The sequence below is a fragment of the Python bivittatus genome, unplaced genomic scaffold, assembly GCF_059951505.1.
Source record: "Python bivittatus isolate LINGU-HERP-01145 unplaced genomic scaffold, Pbiv_v1 ctg000480_np1212, whole genome shotgun sequence".
NCBI classification, from domain to species: domain Eukaryota; kingdom Metazoa; phylum Chordata; class Lepidosauria; order Squamata; family Pythonidae; genus Python; species Python bivittatus.
The window spans coordinates 28,838,445-28,858,403 of record NW_028277075.1 but is presented as its reverse complement, the minus strand read 5'-3'; the positions used below and the strand labels follow the sequence as shown (position 1 = coordinate 28,858,403).

Here is a 19,959-nt window from a genome sequence, read left to right as displayed (position 1 = left end):
TTTTCAAAAAGCGTGCACATGGATTTTGGATTTGACACTTAATAGATATTCACATGTTTCTGAAGTGACCTATATTTTAGTCCCTGGTATCTCTGTCTGAAAGGGAAGCAGGAAGGTAAAAACTCTGAGAATCTGAAGAACCTTGTCATCTCACAATAAAAACAACTGTGAGCTAGATCAGGAGTTACAAATCTTCTGGTGACCTCAAGTGTTGGGAACATGAAAGAATCTGAGTGCGTAGGACAATGATATAAAACAGGCAGAGCTAGGATTTTCCTGGGTTTGGGACTGGAGTGTTAGGAGGAGAGTCTTACTTACTTACTTTTAAGTGTATTTGAGGAGTTACATTTCACTTTTCAGATATTCCCTCAAAATGGTAGGAAAGATTTTTGATGTTGGGGGAGGCTCTGAGGGCCAAAACAGGGAGCTGATCCAGATGGGTAATTGTTTTCTCTTCAATAGCTTCATCTGTTTATTGGCTTCAGGTCCAGACAATGAGGGACATATTTCTGCATTAATGATACTCATTCACCTTTCTTGGAGCTGATATTCACAGGCGCCCCTTTGGATTTAGACCAGTGAAGCTGGCAAAACGTTTCAAGACAGCTTTTCATATGAAATGAGGCTACTTTTATGAGTCACTCCTTTGTGTCCTTTTATCTAGAAAGCTGGGCAAATTATTTTCCAGAGGAATATAGTAAAACCACATATTGGCTGCCAACCTGGAAAAACAAAATGACATTTCCAGAAATTCTACTGAAGTTCATTAACCTCAGTTGGAACGGGAACTAGTCTTTGGGGTTGGACACTCTGCCAAATCAGAAGGAATGCCCTGGTTTAAATGAAACATGACAAGTTTCTAGTAAAATTACAACTTCTAGGATATGCTGATGATGGCTGGTGGACCTCATTATAGAACTTCCATTATCAATATAAACTTCAGCTTAGCCCTGCCAACTGCAGTACACTGTCCACGACATGAAATGCTCACTAACTCTCCCTTGCTCTGATCTCTGATCTACCTGGCTATTTTATTTCTTTTTCAGAATTCTTTTCCTAAAAAGGTAGTGCCATTCTGAAAGAAAGCAGTAGCTTCTAATATTATTTCTATTTACAAGAAAGCCTTTGAGCATTCTGTAGGCATTCTTGGAAAATGGCAGAAAGCTGCAACTCAACGCACTCTGAAATATAAAGTAAGTTGACATGCCCAGAAAAAAAGGAAATAATGGAAATATTCTTTTTGTGGGAGGAGGGAACCAGTGGGCATAGTGAAAAGGATCCTCAATAGCTTGTATCTTCTGATACATTTTTTCTTTGTGACTGCCCATCATTGCAGCTAATTTAGAAGATACCAAAATTGGAAACACCGTGCTCTAGATTGTTGTTCCACACCTATCTTTCACAGATAATTGCTGATTTAATTTTCTCTTCCCAATAAGGTGTTCTCCAGCTGTTTCAAACTCTAATAGAAATCATCCCCAACCAGCATGAACATGTTGGCTGGACCTCATTACCCAACTTACTGGAGGAGACACTACATTGAGGAAAAGGGTTAGCTCAGTACAGTCTTGTTTCTTCTGATTTCAAATAAGCATATAAAAGAGGGTCTATGAGAAGCATGTAACTTGTGGCTTGCTGACTTAATTTTTAATTTGGGGAGACTTGGGTTTTTTTTTCACCCCTTTAGAAATCCAACCTACCCCCACTGAAGTCCTGATTCTGCCAAATATTGAGCAAAACCTGGATTGGCCCTTAAGCTAACTCAAGTTGCTTACATTTGATTTAAAAGATGAATCATCTGGCTTTCTAAGAGAAAACGACAAAGGGTTGTGTCTAACTGCCCCATTATTTTAGTCCATTCTCTCTCTCTCTCTCCCCCTGTAAGACCTTAAAACCATGAGAATAAGCCCTGCTGGAACAGACCAAGATCTGTCTATCTCAATCCAGCATTTTGTTTCTCACAGTGGCCAAACGCCTCTGGGTGATCACAAACAAGCAGCAGACACACCGCTCCTCTGCTATTGTTCTTCTGCAACCTAATGGATTTGTCCTCCATGAATTTTTCTAATCTGCTTTTAAAGCCGGCCTAGTCAGTGGCCAGCACCATGTCTTCTGTTAATTTCCACAGATTAATAATGTGTGAAGAAATCTTTTTTTTTTTTTTGGTCTAGTCTAAATCTCTTTCAATCAGCTTCATCGGATGAGTCCTAGTCCTTACATTTTGAGGAAGGGAGGAAAACTCCTCTTTCCTCATGCCAAACATGAATGTATATGCTTTGATCATGTTCCCCTACCGACCATTGTCTTTTTCCAAGCTAAAGAGTGGGAAGAGGCGGCCACTGTCTTGCAGTGGCTTTCCTCGTTCCTGAAGTTGCTTGCAACCACTTGGGCCGATTTTGACTCAGTCTGAGAAAAACTAAGGGAACTGTGTATGCTAAGGAAACTGTGTTGGGCTCTTTGAATAGGTTGTCAAATGTATCCCCTGAATTGTATTGCTGCCAAGAGGCTGCATTTCTCTACCCTTTCAAAACAAGGAAATTCTCTCTGAAGCAGAACTTGCAACACTCTTTAGCCAAGTTTTGGCAAGTTACTTGTGATGCTTAATTGCTTGGCCTCAACAGCTCCCATAGATAGTGCAGCTATAGTCCTTGGTGGCAGACTTCCCCATTTCTCCGAAAAGAGAACATTGGTTATTTGAATGCCCACTGCCTAGCCATTTATTTGGGCCAAATTGTTGTGACTAATATATTGTTTTGTTACAAATGCAGCTTGCTTTGTCCACAGGCAAAAGCCTCTTCGCCAAACAGAGTAACATACCAGTTCCCACAATTAAGCTGTAACATTTGGGACCCACCAGAAAATGTTGCAATATACAAGAATGTTTTTCTTCAGAGCCAGAACTTTTTATCTGCAGGGAACTCTAAGCAGGAAGAGGCTGAAGATAGCAGAAAGACTGTGAGAAATCTTTGCCCATTAAAATTTGTAGTTTGCAAGGCAGTGGACTCTTCAGCTCCTAATTGCCTTACAGTCTGTACTTGTTTACCGTTACTTTATTCTCTAATCTGCAGCTTCAGCATCATTGGAAAATGAGTGAGTTCCTCTAAATTGATCCCAGGTTATCAAATATCAGACGGGCAACATGGCACCATTATGAATCTGAAGCAGAGTGAATGTGGCTTCCTGTGAGGATAAAGAATTGTCTAAATAAATATGTGCACATTTTATAAGTATGACCCCCCCCCCAAAAAAAACCCTGCTTAGACAGCAAAGAACTCCCACAATCCTAAATACTGGGTATTCAGGTAATGTTTATTAATTTCAATAGAATTTTCTTCCAAGCAAACGTTTGCTGGAATTTCAGAGAAACTAATAATACTGGGCAAAGTACTGAGGCATTAATTCTCTGCTTCACCCAAGCTGTGTTCCTGTAGCCACAAAATCATACTACTCACATGTAAATATATAGGTGGAACAAGAGATGTTTCAAAAAGGCTAGAGATCAGTGGTCAGAGCATGCATTATCTGGAGATGTCCTGGGACACCGACTGAAATCTCCAGGTAAATATGTCTGCCTAAACCTTGGAGGGATCTATGCCAGTCAGCCTAACTGATGCTGAGCTAGGAAACTGATAAAAAGCAGATTCCGATCAATATTAAATTCAATCCTGAAAGTTGTAGCAACTCAAGAGATTTCTCTACATGTTGAAAAATGGATATGCTTTTAGACTGTCATTTCTACCCTTAGCGCTTACGTGAACAGTCAAGATCAGGACACTGGAACCACTTCTAGGACAGATGAAATGGTCAGTTTTCTTTCTGATCACTTCTGGCCCAGATGTGCTAGAATTATTATTTTCACTTTGATTCCCTGCATGTGTTGGACTTGAATTCTCATATTTCCCAGCCATCATCAATAAATCATTGACGTATAGTATTTAAAATGGTAAATTCAGGGACTCAAGCATTTGTGACTTGAAAAGTAAATTGCTACAAAAAGAACTGTGCATCCTTTAAAGAAGAGACCATTTAATCTATTAACTTTATTAAATAACTATCACAAAACCTCAACATTTCACCTGTGCCATCCATATGGTTAAATGTGTTGGATTTGGCCACTGATTGGAGAGCTTGCTTTTGAGTATGAAGAATAAATTATCTTGATTCCATTATTTGTGTTTGTCCAATTCTGTTGTCCTTCATGTCCTAGGGTTATGAATTGCCAAATGTTTTGCCCTTCATATATATACAAGGAAATATTCCCTAATCATTTTTTCTGCATTTTTACCAGACCTTTCAGGTAACGTGCAGAACATTCAATATCTGAACCACAGAATGAGAGCAGCTAACAATTTCTGGGTTTTGACCTTTTTGTCTATCAATCTTCAAATTGCATTTGCTTTCCTGAGTTCTAATCAAGCAGATGTTTTCAAAAAGATATCTGCCTTTTCAAAAGAGAGAAAGGGGAAATGAAGATTCAGGGCAACAAACTGGTTTGGCAAAACCCATCCTGGGTACAAAGACTTTTATATGAAAAGCAGATTGAACATACTACTGGACTGAAATACTTGGGAATCCATTTTGTTTGCCAGATGCTGTACATGTGCTCAGGATTTCACTAAAGGAACCATTTTCAGAATGATTCAAGGTAACTGTAGTCTAAGACAATTAAAGAATAGGATTCACCTGTCCACATCAAAGGCAGTAATTAAAAAATGCCAGCATTAGTAGCTACTTCTATTTGTGGAATGAGCCCCATCATCTTTTGATCTACCCTTAATGCAGGAGAAATATGGCAATTAAAACCCACTGGCAGGTATTATACAGCAAGCAATAGCTGTTGAAAGCACGAACCTTTTGAACCTCAAAGACAAAGCTGTGTACTTTTGGGGGGCAGTTAGGTGCAACTTTGGGGGCACCTAACTGCCCCCCAAAGGACAAGAAGGGACAAGAATAGTGCTACTGTCATCACATAAGTGGGCTAGTGCAGGATTTCTACATTTGGAGAGGGTTGGAGGGTTTCTAAAAATGTTTTTCTTAGGAGTGTGAAGTCCACCTGAAACTTTTTTACAGGGAGATGTCTTCTGCAGATAAACAGAAGAAAATTATCATTTGACCACTGAATTTTGCCAGGATAATATCTGGAGGGCTGCTAAAAAGAGAGTTCGTGAGTTACATATGATCTGAACATTCCACACTCTTGCATTGTAAGAACTGCAGATTTTTCACAACTGGAGCAGAGGGATCTGGGAGCATGACTGTTTATAATGTGTCTATGTTCACCAAAGCTAAGGCAATGCTAGATAGCAAGCATGGTGTCCTTCTACAAACAGAAACTCAGAATCAAGTTCCAAAGAAAAATCCAAATGCAAAAATATCTCAAATCCCAGACAGAATTTATTTCTCTTATTTTAGATTTCTGCTTACCACAGGAATTTGCATTCCCCATGCTGAAGAATATAATTCTTCGTAGTATTTTGGCTTTTTCTCCCCAAATTACATGGGGAAAACCAATGGTGCTTCACAAAACTACACTGTAGAGGAAAGGCAGGTGCAAACTCCAGACATTAGGCAGGAAAGGAATATTTGATTATCGTTTTATTGCAACACAATTAGTGAGAAGGCTCTACCTGAATGTGATGCTTTTGACTGTGTTTGAAGTCAGAAAAATTCTGTGACTGTAACCCAAACAGTTTCATCTAATAACTATCTCAGAAGGTCCATATTACTATAATAACTTCCTTGCACACTAAAAGCCTCTGTTATCAGGGTTCCAGTTTGTGTGTCTGCAATGTTATACTGTTGCAATTGTACCGTGCTTGTGGAAAATGTCTTTTCAGTGACAACATTCCTAACAATCCCCTGAAATTGTAGAGTCCCCGTTGGTGTGCCCAAGTCCTCATTAATGGAATAGGGGCCCCAGTAAGGAATGACGACTTTCTATATCCAGAAAGGCTGGGAGCACTCCAGGTAAATGTAACTGGAGAGAAGGTAAGTTTCCCTCCAATTTTTAAAGGCATAGAGAGGGGGAACCACAGCAGACATGCATTAGCATATCTCAAGCACTCTCCTGTACAGAACTAGTAGAAATTATAAAAGTTAAAAAAGTGTTCAGCCATGCATTCTACCCAATTGGTCCAAAATAAATCATCCGTTGAACACAACACTTGATTTTCTCTATTCTTAGAGAGCAAAAAGGGACAATGTATCATCTTTCCATGCTTTGGTTGGAGGAAATTTGTCTTTTCGGCTAGAAAGCCACTACAAGTTTGAATGCGTATTGCATACACATATTTTTTGGCATCCTGCATTTCTCCTATATCAACATTCTTTTGCAAAGTGCAAAAACAGATTCCGTTTGAGAATAAAACTGGTGATACTTTAATGAATTCAAATCACTCAACTTTATAATACAATCAGCACAGAAGGATCTTAAAAGTGAAGGCATGGTAGCTTTTCTTTCAAGTACCTTCTCACCATTTCACAGACTTTTGCTTACATAAAAATGGCTGCCTTGCTGTATGGCCCGAGGACGCTACAGGTGTGGTTCAAACTCTCCGAACAAAAATTGATTATCGTGAGCACATGTTGCTCCTCCCTGGAAAGAGCTATCTGGCACTTTAGCAATTTAAGAAAGAAGATGTTTGGCCACCCAATCTGAAGTGAGTTACGTGGAAGAAAACATTGCAAGGGTCCACTTCCTGATCATCCCACAGACGAAAGCCATGCATTCTACCACACTGTCCCGAAATAAATCATCCGTTGAACACAACACTTGATTTGATCTATTTAAGAATAGACAGAGTAAAAAGGGACAATGCATCCTCTTTCCATGCTTTGGCTGGAGGAATTTTTTTGTCTTTTCAGCCAGAAAGCCACTACAAAAATGCAGTTATGTTTAGCCATAATTTAAATAACGTTTAACCTGCCCTGCCAAAATATTCTACTCATTAAGGAAAGATATACTCATTATTACTTTTATCTCTCATCATGGACAATATTCTCCTCTGAGAAAACTTAGACAATAAAGATAAATCTGAATTTTAAAAAATCCAATACCTTCTTTACTTTCAAACTAGATTCTGCACCTGTGATCCACAATACTCCTTTTGATCAAGCAAACATGCTTTCTTACATCTTTGAGGACATTTTACTCCACCTGAGACCCAAGCTCTCCCACATCAGAGCATAACTATGCTGCAATTCTTCCAGAAGTTCCCTTCGTGTTTCAGAAGCAGCTGCACAAGTGCCAAAACAGTTAGTAGTTACCTTATCTCACCTTGTGTCTCAGGAGACACAACCTGCAAGCCTTGCCCTGTCACCTAACTACATGTGAAAAAATGTTGAGCGCATGAAAATTCACATGATAAAGGAGAAATCAGAAAAGGCTGAACCAATTTTCTTCAGGACCAGTAAACTGAGATTGTCCAGCTCATAAGTTTTCAGATTCTAGGTGTATGAAATTTGAAACTCCCTAAGCAGCCAAAATGTTTAGTGTTCTCCAGCCTTCCCCAAAGTGATACCCACCAGGAGGCCTTGCTGGTTGGAAATAAAGGGAGTCGTAATCCAACACCATCTGAAAGGCACCAGGTTGGGGAAGGCTGCATTGAGCAATGATTCTCTCTTTCTCCTCTCCCTATGCCAGTCCAGAATAAGATTGCTAATTTGTTCTCTTTAAATTATTTCATAGATCTGTAGGTTTTCCCAGACACCAGGATCTTTGGAAAATGATGCTGATCACACCCGTTGCCGATATCTAAGGAAGGCCCATACTATAGCTGCTGCTATGGCCAGCCCTGGCACCAAAATCATAGTCAAAGGGATGCCTCCTGGATCTCCATCCCCTCGGTGGCTTGAAGGACCATTCTGGGGCAGCAGCTGCAATGGAAGAAGAGGAAAGGCATTAGGAATTGAATAAGAGAAAAAGGTGGTTGAACGTTCTAAGGAAATTAAGAAAATCAAGGGTGACCCACATCTTCAAGCTGGAAAAATTGAGAGTTCCCTTCCAAACAAATATTCAACCAAGCTACTTTTGAAAGCTTGTGCATGTCCTAATGAGATACAGGTAGTCCTCAACTTATGACCACAATTGGGACCGGAATTTCGGTCACTAAGCAAAGTGGTCATAAAGCAAGATGTCACGTGACCACATCACTTAGCAACTGCAATCCCGGCCATCCCCGTTGCCATTGTCTTTACTGGTTGTTAGCTTGGTATCCAACCCAACCCAAGCCATTTTGGGCTTGGTCCCTCCCAGCCCTGAGTCTCAGTAAGGTAAGGGACTGCCTCCAACTCCTCCCCATCCGCCTATCTCCCCCCACCTCTGCCCTTTTGGCTGTCCCACACCCTGCCTTGCGGGATGGCAAGCAGCCTCAGAACCATGTGGCTCTGGGGCTGCTTGCCACACCCTAGGAAGCCGCAGCCACCCCAGCCCAGTCCCAATCGCCCTTACCGCCCTGTACTCTGAGACCCCTGCCACCCCGCGCTCTGCCGCCCCAGCTGACCTTCGCCATCTTCTTGCTCCCACTGCTGACGAGGCATGTCTGGCCTGGCTGCTGGACCACATGGGGCTGGCTTCACACAGCGAAAAAAGGAAAAAAAAGCACAAAGCAGCTTAAAGCGGCCATAGCGCTCCTAGGTGGGGCTGGGGCTGGCTTTGTGCTGCAAAAAAGGGGGGAAAAGGCTGCTTTCAGGGGGGGTTCCCCTTTTTTTGCAGCACAAAGCCAGCCCCATATGGCCCAGGAGCATGGTGCAAAGGGGCATTTTGGCACACTCTGGCCCCCTTAAGCTATCTTTTTTTCTTTTTTCCAGTTCAAAGCCAGCCCCGAACAGCCCAGGAGCATGGCGCAAAGGGGAGTTTTGGCATGCTGCAGCCCCTTTAAGTTGCTTTGTGCATTTTTTTTCCTTTTTCACTGTGCAAAGCCAGCCCCGTATGGCCCCTGCAGCCAGGCCAGACACAGCAGCAGCAGGAGCGAGAAGGTGGCGGTGAAGGGCAGCTGGGGTGGTGGAGTGCAGAGCAGGAAGGGGCCAGAAGGGCATAGATGAGGGGGAGATAGGTGGGTGAGAGGAACTGCAGTGCCCCTGCGGCCATAAGTGCAGGTGGGGTGCCAAGTGCCTGAATTTTGATTATGTGACAGCGCGGGTGCTGCAACCACCATAACTTCGGGCATGGGTCATAAGTCCTTTGTTCAGCGCCATCGTAACTTTGAATGGTCACTGAACAAATGGTTGTAAGTCGAAGACCACCTGTAGGCAGGACAAAAATTATATAATAATAATAGTAATAGTAATAATAATAATTTTACCTAAGTTCATTTTTTAAATTATGTGGTTTCTGTAAGTCTTAAATTCCCGTGTTATACTTGAGAAAAAGATTGAGGCCTTTAAAGAATTACTTTTCACCTTTACCTTAATGAAAACTTGAAGATTTCCTCCTCAACACCCACCTATCACCTAACACCTAACCACTAACACCTAACACTATCCTGATCAATGAAATGCCCAGGGAAATTTTAAATTACACCACAACACATATACAAGTGTATGTTAGCCTTCCCCAGCCTGCTGTTGTTCAGATGTGTTGGGACTACAAAAGTTGTTTGTTGGCCATTTTGGCTGGGAATTCTAATATTTATAGTCCCAACACATCTGAAAACCATAATATTTGGAAGGTGTGACTCATGCTGCTCACATTCAACTTCTGCTACTTATCTGTTATGTTTTTCCTTAGTTTCTCTTCTCCACCTCTTGCCAAACTTACATTATGTGTTGCTTGGGAGAGTATCCTAATTTTTTTACACTGTGGATATTACTTGGAGGGTCTATATGGCAGCAGCAACAGCTTAAAGCAGTTTTTCCCAGCCTGGTGTTCTTCAGTTGCAAGACACTGCAACTCCCAAAATCCCTCAACCAGTTGGCCTTGCTGGATGGGAAAGACAGGAGTAGCTGTCCATCACATCTGGAGGGTACCCTCTTCGAAAACAATGGTTTATAGTAGGGATGTTCAAAATCAACCAATCTGGCTGTCCTGGGGTGGCCTGGAGGATTTCCTGAAGTAAATTCTTTGAAGCACTTTGGGGAAGAGAGATCTACAAAGCTATCTTCCAAGCAAAACCTAAGGAAGAGAGACTGCATACCCTGTGCTGAACCTTTAATGATACATTGTCACCAGCTGTCCTGAACAGATCCACAGCATTCTGGTGTAGCATGTTCTTCAACTCCTTACCATTAACCTGGAAAAGAACACACGTGAAAGCCAGTTAGGCATTCATAATAAACCTGCCTGGACCCAAACCATCACTAATGAACAAAAGCCTAGTTAGTATGAATAATTCTACTTCTATTTGTTAGAGTACAATAATTAGTATAGAGCAGAGCTTCTCAATCTTGGCAACTTGAAGATGTGTGGACTTCAACTCCCAGAATCCCCCAGCCAGCATGGGTGGCTGGGGGATTCTGGGAGCTGAAGTCCACACATCTTCAAGTTGCCAAGGTTGAGCAACACTGGTATAGAGCATTTAAGTAAGACATTTCAAGTGCTTTAAGGGCTCCAGTTTTCCCCTTATATTTTCATTAACTGCCAGCATTCTCAGTATATTCTGGGCATAAAGGCCTCTAAACCAGAACTGTACCTAAGCATTTAAGAGCATGCACTAAAGTAGAATGCCATCAGCTTCAAAAAGCTTTAAAATGTTAATAAATGGAAAATAAAGCTACAATCAATACACAGCAATAAACAATGCTGTAAAACAAAGGGAGGCAGTTTGTGGCTCCTAAGTTCTCTTTTTGTAGCCTTTAGACCCTCTGATGATGATTTCTGAAAACCAATAGCCGCTCCCTACCATTCTGAGGTAGGAGATATGTGAAAATTGCCTGTAATCCCTAACACAGGCATAGCAAAAAAAAACAACAAAGAAATTCCCCCCAATTCTCTGCAAAGGTTCAGCCCCACCTACATATGGGTGATGTGGTCCCACCTAATTTGCAGCCCTCATAATGTTAATTCTGATTCTTGTCTATCAATTTGTTGCCCACACCCTACTATAAAAAGGACATGATATGATAGCATATGGCTCTTCCTTCAAGCTCTAAATGTTTGCCAAAAAAACCACACCTGCAGAAGCTGTAGGCTCCTACAATTCAATTAGCATAAGATTCACAGGATGAAGAATTATGTGCCTGTTTCAAAGGAGATCAGTTACACTTGTAAAGTGAATGGCAGACCTCAAAAGGGTGCATAATTTTTCATGGACTGAAGGCCACATGTGATTGTCGGCTGGCATGCCAGGGCCCCTACACCAAAAAATAGAGTGGGGCCAAGAAAAAAATTATTTGATAATATTTAAGTATTTCATGGTATTTAAAATATAATTAAAGTCTCTGGCAGCGCATATGACCCTATGTCCTTACTCCATGTGTCTTTGTTTCAAGAAAAGGTACAACATACTATTAAGGTTTATTTTCCCCCAGAGGCAAACATCCAAGTCTGTAGAATAGCAAAAGAATGGTAACGATGAACTTAGCAATGACTTTTCTTTTTCTTTATTCTAGAGACAGACAAGTCACAGACAGGATGAATTTGATCACACCTTTGGACAGGAGACAAATGATTCTATGCAGCTGGGGATAAGACAAACTCATACTGTGGTTGTGATAATGCTTGAGCAGATGTTATAAGGTACTCTTTCTTCAGTGGTACTGAACTATCATTCCCATCATTCCAGTATTGGTTAGAAAGGATGGGTATTCAGTTGGGGAAGTCTGTTATAATATGAAATATCAAGAAAACTTTGGCCTTGAATTTTCAAAAACTTAGCGATACAGATTGGATGGATTTATGGAGCCAGCTAGTATTGTGAAGAGATTATAAATGTTCTACACCATTTCCCCCCCAGTCTGAAACAATTTCACAGGACAGAGTTAAACCATTTACTGTTAAAATCTTGTCTCCCTCCTGAAGGCGGCCATCAAGTGCAGCAGCTCCATTTTCTTTGATCCGGCTAACGTAGATGCCAGTGTCATTGGAGATATACTGCTGGTCAGTCCCACCAACTATATTAAATCCCAAGCCTAAGAAAAAGATTAAAAGAACAAGTTTCACTCCCCACCCCAAAACTAGCAAGAAAGAAAAAAAAAAACCTCAGAACAATGAAAACTATTCCCTTCTACCCTAATAAAGCTCCATGAACCAAAATAAACAGTAATTGGCAACCATGCATATTTTGTTTTTATTTTAAATGCTAGGAATAACTGTATGGTAATTTTCATTAGCAATAGTGTATAGTCTGGCTGGCAGCACTCAGCTGACCCTGGGTGATCCTGAAGGCTAAGTTTGGTTGGACCCTGTTAGTATTCAGCTGTAGGCTACATTGGGAAGTTTTTTAAAAATTCCAAAATCACTTCTATAATGTTGTCCAAAATACAACATTGACTTTCTACAGAACAATCTGGAGTCAACTCAAGGGTGTCTTTACTTTACTTGTATCTTTACTTCATAGATTTAAGGAATGCCAACTCCAATCAACTCTGGACACTTTATATAATAAAAAGTCAGAACAATAAAATAGATGATATGCATCAAGAAAAAAACATATGAAACAGCGTATAAAAATCTTACAAGGGCTCACTCAACACCGTGCCCCAGGGCCTGGGAAAGGAGGCAGGTTTTCAGCGCCTTTCAAACCATCATCAGGGTGGGAGTCATACAGTCCTCTGGGGGGAAACTGTTCCAGAGGACAGGGGCTGCGACAGAGAAGGCCCGATAGGTGACATTGCTTATTTGAGGGACCCAAAGTGCACCCCACTCCACCAAATCTTGCTGGATGAACAGTAACTATTGTCTTTCACGGAACAAGGCCTTCTTTTTTATTTCCTTGCTATCATGGAGAAGGATCAATTATTGTGCAGCTCCATAGTTTGCATTAAGAAAAAACACTCTAGTTTTTTTGTTTTTGTTTTTTAATTCTAACTGTTGGGGAAGAGGGTTTTTTATCAGGATCTCAGCTGTGGAGTGAAGAAATAAGAGTCATCTCCCCACTTACCTCAGTTCTGATGCAAATCCCGACTTCTGCTGCTGATAGGATATTCAGGAACTATTTATATTTAGATCCTAGAGGAAGACTACTTATAGTAAGCCACATACTTATTTTGAAGTGATGCAGATCAATAGTTATGTAATTGTTCATATCAGCATCAAAACTGTTCTATTTGAATCATTCCATTCTCTATCAGAACAGCTGCAACAATTTCCCCCAAACTATTTGGAGTTCATTAACAAATCTTGGTTAAAAGAAGCCATGTTTTCCACACAATTTATGAATTAACTTTTTGAGTCTAACACATCAGAGTAGGAAAAGGGGAGGGGAGGGGAGGGGAGGGGAGGGGAGGGGAGGGGAGGAATGGAATGGAATGGAGGAGGATATTGACAAACTGGAGCGTGTCCAAGGGGAAGCAACCAAGAAAAGAGGCCTATAAGAAAAAATGTACTGGGAACACCTGGAGGCACTGGGTAGGTTTAGTCTGGAAGAGAAGACTGTGGGGAAGCATGATAGGTGTTGTGGATTTGTATGTAGGGCAGGGATTTGGACTCAGGGAATGTTGTGATCCCTTCCAACACTTATATTAGATAACCTAATAAATGAAGAAATAAAACACAGGTCTTGGTCTCATTTTGGAAACTCTTAACCTTTGCAGAAAGTTCTGAAATGCAACAGTATAGCAAACGCACTGGACAGAACGAAACCGCAAGTTCATTTCTTAATATCTCCAAGTTAGATTAGGAAAACCTTCTTGTCTGAAACCCTGCAGGAATACTGCCAGTTACTACCAATACTAAGCTAAATGAAACAACCATCTTACTGGATTTAGTTCACATATTTAATATGATACAAATTGTGTGCCATTTATTTGTTGTTAATTGCATTGGATTTAACCTTTTAACCTTAATACTCAAAGTAATAAAATGGCTATAAAAATATAAAACATTGGAAAAAATGTTTTTTACCTAATGAAGGAAAAAATACTATGGTTACACATAATTTTTGGTTTCATTTGGTTTTAATACTTGTGGTTTTAATATTTTTTATTGTACATAGATATTGTGAACTGCCCAGAGTTTGGTATGGGCGGCTATACAAATGTTTTAAATAAATAAATAGATCTCTAAGGGCAATAAATATACAAGGTATAGATGACAAAGAATGCAACAATGATGTACTTCCAACAACTTCGTGAAGAATGAAAGGGGAATTTGAAACGGGGGAAGTTATTCAGTTTATCTGTTCCAGGTAAAAACTGTTAAGTGACTTTATATGATTGGAAGTAAAAAAAAAAAAAAAGTCTAGCCATTTTTGCCTACTATACAGCTATAAAAATGTTTGTTTAAAAGGATCAATATCCTATAGTAGTGGGAAGAATATGATTAACAGAATTCAACATAAGGTTGAATTCAGCAGGGGGTAAATCCCATTACTGCAATCCCAGAATAAATATTCACTTTTTTAAGACTGCAACACATCAGGTTTTCTTTCTACTGGTCACAATGAACCAAAATTTACATTGTTTCATATATTTAATCTAACAAATGCTTTAGATTAATCTGGGGCAAGACTATCAAATGTCATACTCTCTTTGAGATGAGATATACAATGGTCACCCACCTCTGTTTCTCTTCCTCACAACTCCACTGTTTTATTAACTTAGTGTACTAAACATATTCTAGCCATAATATGCCACCAATATTTGTCAGGTCATTTTCTACAAAATGACCAAAACAAAATTCAACAAATATAACCTCCTACTAACACAAATTGAATTAATAGAGAATAAGATAATAATAAAAGCACGGGCATGCAGGCATTCGTTTAGACACTATATTTATTTCTGGTTGTAGCTGACTAGTTGTCCAGGTTCTAGCACAATGTTTGATATTTCCACTAGGTGTCACTAATGTCCAGTACAGCCTTTCATTTACCTATATTTTTAAACTCTGGCTTGCTCTTTAAGATTTTGTTGTTCCTTATTGAGGGGTTATCTTTAAAAAAAATAATTCATGAATTTTACTAGAGTTAGTGGGCTGTTGATTTGAAACTTACTCTATTAATAGAAGAGATTATATGTAGCTCAGGGTGAACTGTGGAGTCCTTGGGGTTCTCTGAGCTTGGTTGTTTTCTTGTAAACGTTTCATTATCCGGCTAGGTAACATCTTCAGTGCTAGCCAAGCACTGAAGATGTTACCTAGCTAGATAATGAAATGTTTGCAAGAAAACAATCAAGCTCAGAGAACCTCAAGGACTCCACTTATTCTTAGCAATTTTGGAAATGCATGGATTGAAATGTGGAGTATAAATATATTTAACATACATTAAACAAACACTGACAGCTCATAGTTTATTCAAGAGTAAATGAGCTGAATTATCCAGACTGTATACTAAGAAGCCAGCAAAAATACAAAATTAAAAAGTAACTCAATGACCCAAAGTTGGGTTTCTGTTGCACACTTTTGAGCCAAGATTAGTAAATTAATTTTTTTTTTAAAAAAATTGCCTTTTTAAATCAGAGAACATAATCCCAAGATTGCATTTTTTTTCTTTCTTCCCTTGGCAGATCACTCCTCTAACAAATAATCAAGAACAATCCATTTGGGACACAGACCAGTCCTCTAGGCAGCACAGCAGTAATGAGATCTCAGGGAGAATTTAATCTCGTCTTCAAAATGTGTGAATACTTGTAATACCAAACTTTTTACTGTAAGCAGTAAACAAGAGTACCAAGCCTTGGCTACCAGACACAAGCTCTTTTAACATCCACACATCTGACTGGATTAGGCTCTGCATATTCACTTTATCTCAAACCTCTGTACAGAGAGAAAATAAGTAGCTTTCCAAAATTATGGGTTAAAGACAAATTCATCACCTTTTTTCCTCCAATAAACTTAGAATAGGGCAGATAGGAGTCATCTCCTTTTTCATGAGAATCATCCATAATCATCCATAACTTGGGGGGGGGGTTGGGCAGCATATAAATTTAATAAATAAATAAAAATAAATAAGAAGGAAGGAGAAAATTACTCTGAGGAATACTTAAAGAGCTGTGAGGCTGAGTTGAGCCCAGGAACAATTGCAGGATGCTGTCCTGTAAACCAGTGTTTCTCAACCTTAGCAACTTTAAGACTGGCTGGCTGGGGAATTCTGGGAGTTGAAGTCCACTCATCTTAAAGATGCTAAGGTTGAGAAACACTGCTGCAAACTGTTTGCACCCCAGGCTGATCGGAGCTTCTGAGAGCCATAATTCTGCAACATCTGGAAGACCACCAGTTGTTCTGCTTTCAACCCGTCTGGCTTGACTCTTGTTCTAATCTCCAGCGTGAAGATCAGGCACAGCCTTCGCGATCAGACAGGATTCTCTCGCGCGCCCTTGCTGCACAACCAGCATCTCCCAGCCCCCCATTTCCTTTTACGGCGCAACCTGCGCGCCTCCAGGCGTCCCAGCGAGTTCCGCATAAGCGCTGCAGCCTCAGCGCAGCATCCGCTACGCTTCAAATGCCCTACATTTTCGCGTCAACTTTCACGGGGAGCGGGAAAGAAGCCTCAAACGGAGTCCGCTTTCGAAGGAAACCGGTTTCCTTCCGAACCGTTCTTTGAGGAGTAAAGCCTTTAAAGGCAATCCTGCGGTGCCGCGCTAGAGGGGCTGCCTTTCCTGCGCCGAGGATCGCGGAAAGCCAAAGGGCCTTTGCGGCTCCTTCAGCAGCAGAAGGGCCAAAGGGCGCTGCTCCTAAGCGGCAGGGCTTCCCCGGGCTTCTCCCTCGCCCTTCGCGGGTTTCCTTTTCCCATTCCTCAGAAGGAGAACTGCTGCAGGACCCAGCCGGGCGCTTCCCTGCTGCAGAGCCTGGGGGCGGCTGGAGCGCCAGGCAGCAGCGGCGGAGGCCCACGGGGCTGCCCGCCGCGGACTTTGTACCTGAAGGTCCTCGGGTGAGATGGATCACTTCCTCCGACAGCAGATAGTCCGCCCCTCCGTTCATGCTGCGCTCTCACGCAGGTCTCTGCTCTGCGCCCTCTCGCTCCGCCAGGCCTTCTGGCGCGCGCGCGCTTGAAGGTGAACCAGCCAAGCCAAAGTCGAGGAGGAGGAGGGACGGCGGCAGCGGGGCGGCCGCGGCACTTTCACTTTCATCGGCTTCGCGACCGGAAGAACGAAGGCTGCCGCTAAGGGTTCTGGGACTTGTAGTCCTCCCCGGGAAGACGCCGCTAGCCCAGTTCGTTCTGCTGGGGGTCTCCCTCCCTGTTTCCGGCGAGGAGGAGATGCTGGGCTGCTGCTGAGAAATAGGAAGGGCGGTGCAATAGAGCCCCGTGCAAAGCGGCGCTGGTGCAACGCCGATGGGAGGGTTACGCAGAGGCCGGGCGGTTGCTGCTGCTTCCCTCTCAGATCCCGGTGTGGGTCCGCTTCCCTCAGACGTGGCATCGCTCTGACGGGGGTTGAAGGGGGTCACTCGGAAAGCGGCTGCCTCGGCCGATTCTCATGTTAACTCGAGCCTAGATCCAGACCTAGATTTTATAGTAGCTGATTGCCTTTTGCAGCCGCATTAAAATATTAAAAGGAAGTCAGGACAAATGGGACTATTTGCTTTTAGGCTAAATGATGGATTAAAGTAGATGGAAATTCACGCTGAACCTCGGAGGTTTTCTTTTCCAGCGAAAGAGGTTTGGGGGATTTTTTAAAAACTTTATTCCATCCCTTTTTAAAACCCCATTCCAGCCATGAGAATTTCTGAAGAATTCTTTCTTCCATTGAGACAGAATTTGCTTTCATATTTTTTCATCAAACTGAATAAGAGTTGTTAGAAAAAAATCAATCAGTCTGTGCTGCAAAGATTATCACACCTGATACTGGCTGTCCATTCTAATGTGGTAGCTAATAGCTCGGCACTGGCTTCTGCCCAAGTATGTTTTAATTATAGTGTTTGAATGTGATGTATCTTGTTCCAGAGCGGCTTATTTTTGCACATGATGATACTGAGTTTGATAACACGTGATCCGCACAGCCTTATATTATAGCACAGATTGCTGTACATTGCTAGCTGCAATGACAAAAAAGTGGTGACCTGCATGATGATCTCACAATGCAATCCCCACCTTTTTCAATTTATCCGAATGAATGCTGGATGGAAGTGTGTAAATCACAGGGTTGGCATTTTGACGCATTTTGTGATTTGCTCCCCCCTCCACTGCTCTAGACAATCATGGTAAAACTACAATTGCCAAATGGTCACCTTGAATATTCATTACTCTGAGGCAACTCTCTGAAATAAAAATGGCTTTTTTCCAGAGAAGAAGCACATATGTCTCTTACCATTCCAAGGGAGATAGCAAGTATGACATGCTACCTTTCTCCTGCAGATTAGGAGGACAGGAGCTCTGTATAGTGCATCTCTAATAGGGGAACGATTTGGTCACTAAGCACTTAGTTATCTTTACCTATAGTAAGGGATATCCAAATGGACCATTGTAGATAACTTTTTATCATGATTACACCAAGGTAAACCACCCTCTCTAAGCAGGCTTTGCAATTGCTCAGGAGAGTTCCATAGTCTTACAAGAAAATGAGAGCTGGGTAATTGAGCCTCTTCACACATTTGTTGCCTTTCAGTGTGTGCTTTAGCAGTTGGAATAAAGACAGATGCCTTCTACCTGAGTTACCAGCTCCTGCAGGAAGAACACAAATATCAAGTAGCCATGATTCAGAAAGCAGTGATTTTAGCAGCTATAAGTTTAGAAGTGGTGAATGATGTGGTAAAACATCAACCATACTTTAAAGCCCTTTTGGGGGGAAATGTTAGTTGCTTATTTGTGAGATTTAACCACTGCCTACCTGCCATGGGAGTGAAGCCAACATAGAATACAATATTTAGAATGCTTAACTACATTTGCACTAGGAACAAGAGTAGCAATGGCTGAAATTAACATGCTTTTTCTTGATTTGTCATTTTGTGTTGTGATATTGATTCTGTTTCACGTGTAGGCTTTGTGTGTAGAGATGAATGTGTGAAGGCTTCTTCTGAACTAGAGCCCTGAAACTGCGGAGTTCAGGATCACCCAGAAATCTTCATCAGTACCACAAAGGTTCTTGCTGGTACAGAAAAATTAGCTGTACTTATGAAGACTGGTTCATCAGTGACATCACCACATGACTTTACAAAGAAGAAGAGCTGTAGTTGGCAAATGATGTGTTGAATTGACATTTTTGTAATATCAAATGGAAGGAAATGGAAGGAAAATGGTAAAGACTGGGAAGAAAGTAGATGGCTGGTTGGAGTTTACAGAGCAGAAGACATGGAAATGGAAGATTATCCACTGAAGTGACAGAGTTCTTACAGAGAGATTTTGAGGAAGCCTTCTAGAAAGATGTTAGTAGTTGCTATGTTACTAAAACTGCTGGGTAGGTTAGGAAATACACAAACCAAACCAATACATTTCAATATCAAACACAAATTGAAAAGCTAATGTTTGGCAATTATTTAGAACTCATTTTTTCTAAATAATGTTTCTAAAAGATCCTCAAGGCACTTCATGGCAATTATGCAATGATAATTATACAATTATCACATAGCATGAAAGTGGCACTTTTTCATTTTGTTTTGAGACATACTTGTCAAATAATTAATGTGGAATTAGTCAGTGAGGGAAAAACATCAATTTTGTTGTAAACTTTATTTTTGTAGGGTATGGTCAGGGGAGAGAATTGTATGTGAATGTGTCCAGTGACCAGAGATGAAAAATATGAGGGGGAGGAAATGTACAGATGGACACTAAGAGTAGCTATAAGGCTTTCACGGCCGGCATACGATGGCTGGTGTGGGTCTTCCGGGCTGTGTGGCCGTGTTCTTGAAGTTTTGTTTCCTAACGTGCACAGAGAGAACTGCTCCTGTCTGTGCTCCTGCACTCTGAAGATGCCGGTCACAGGTGCTGGCGA

General features: G+C 41.3%; 1 protein-coding gene across 1 annotated transcript; it reads right to left on the bottom strand.

The window, feature by feature from the left end:
• Positions 1 to 5,377: 5,377 nt before the first annotated feature.
• Positions 5,378 to 17,175, bottom strand: SYNJ2BP (synaptojanin 2 binding protein). The gene is made up of 4 exons (XM_088145585.1): positions 16,951 to 17,175; positions 11,930 to 12,066; positions 10,134 to 10,229; positions 5,378 to 7,875 (listed from the first exon to the last, which is right to left on the bottom strand). The coding sequence occupies exons 1-4, from the start codon at positions 17,012 to 17,014 to the stop codon at positions 7,735 to 7,737; spliced, it is 438 nt and encodes a 145-aa protein (XP_088001711.1). The 5' UTR covers positions 17,015 to 17,175; the 3' UTR covers positions 5,378 to 7,734.
• Between the last annotated feature and the right edge of the window lie 2,784 nt (positions 17,176 to 19,959).

Bases quoted from the DNA above. Each gene is read 5' to 3' on its own strand.
- SYNJ2BP (XM_088145585.1), bottom strand. From the start codon at position 17,014: ATGAACGGAGGGGCGGACTATCTGCTGTCGGAGGAAGTGATCCATCTC. The intron at 12,067-16,950 runs GTACAAAGTCCG...TCTTTTTCTTAG, and splicing joins TCTCACCCGAGGACCTTCAG to GCTTGGGATTTAATATAGTT. The intron at 7,876-10,133 runs GTATGCAGTCTC...CTTCCATTGCAG, and splicing joins CATTAAAGGTTCAGCACAGG to CTGCTGCCCCAGAATGGTCC.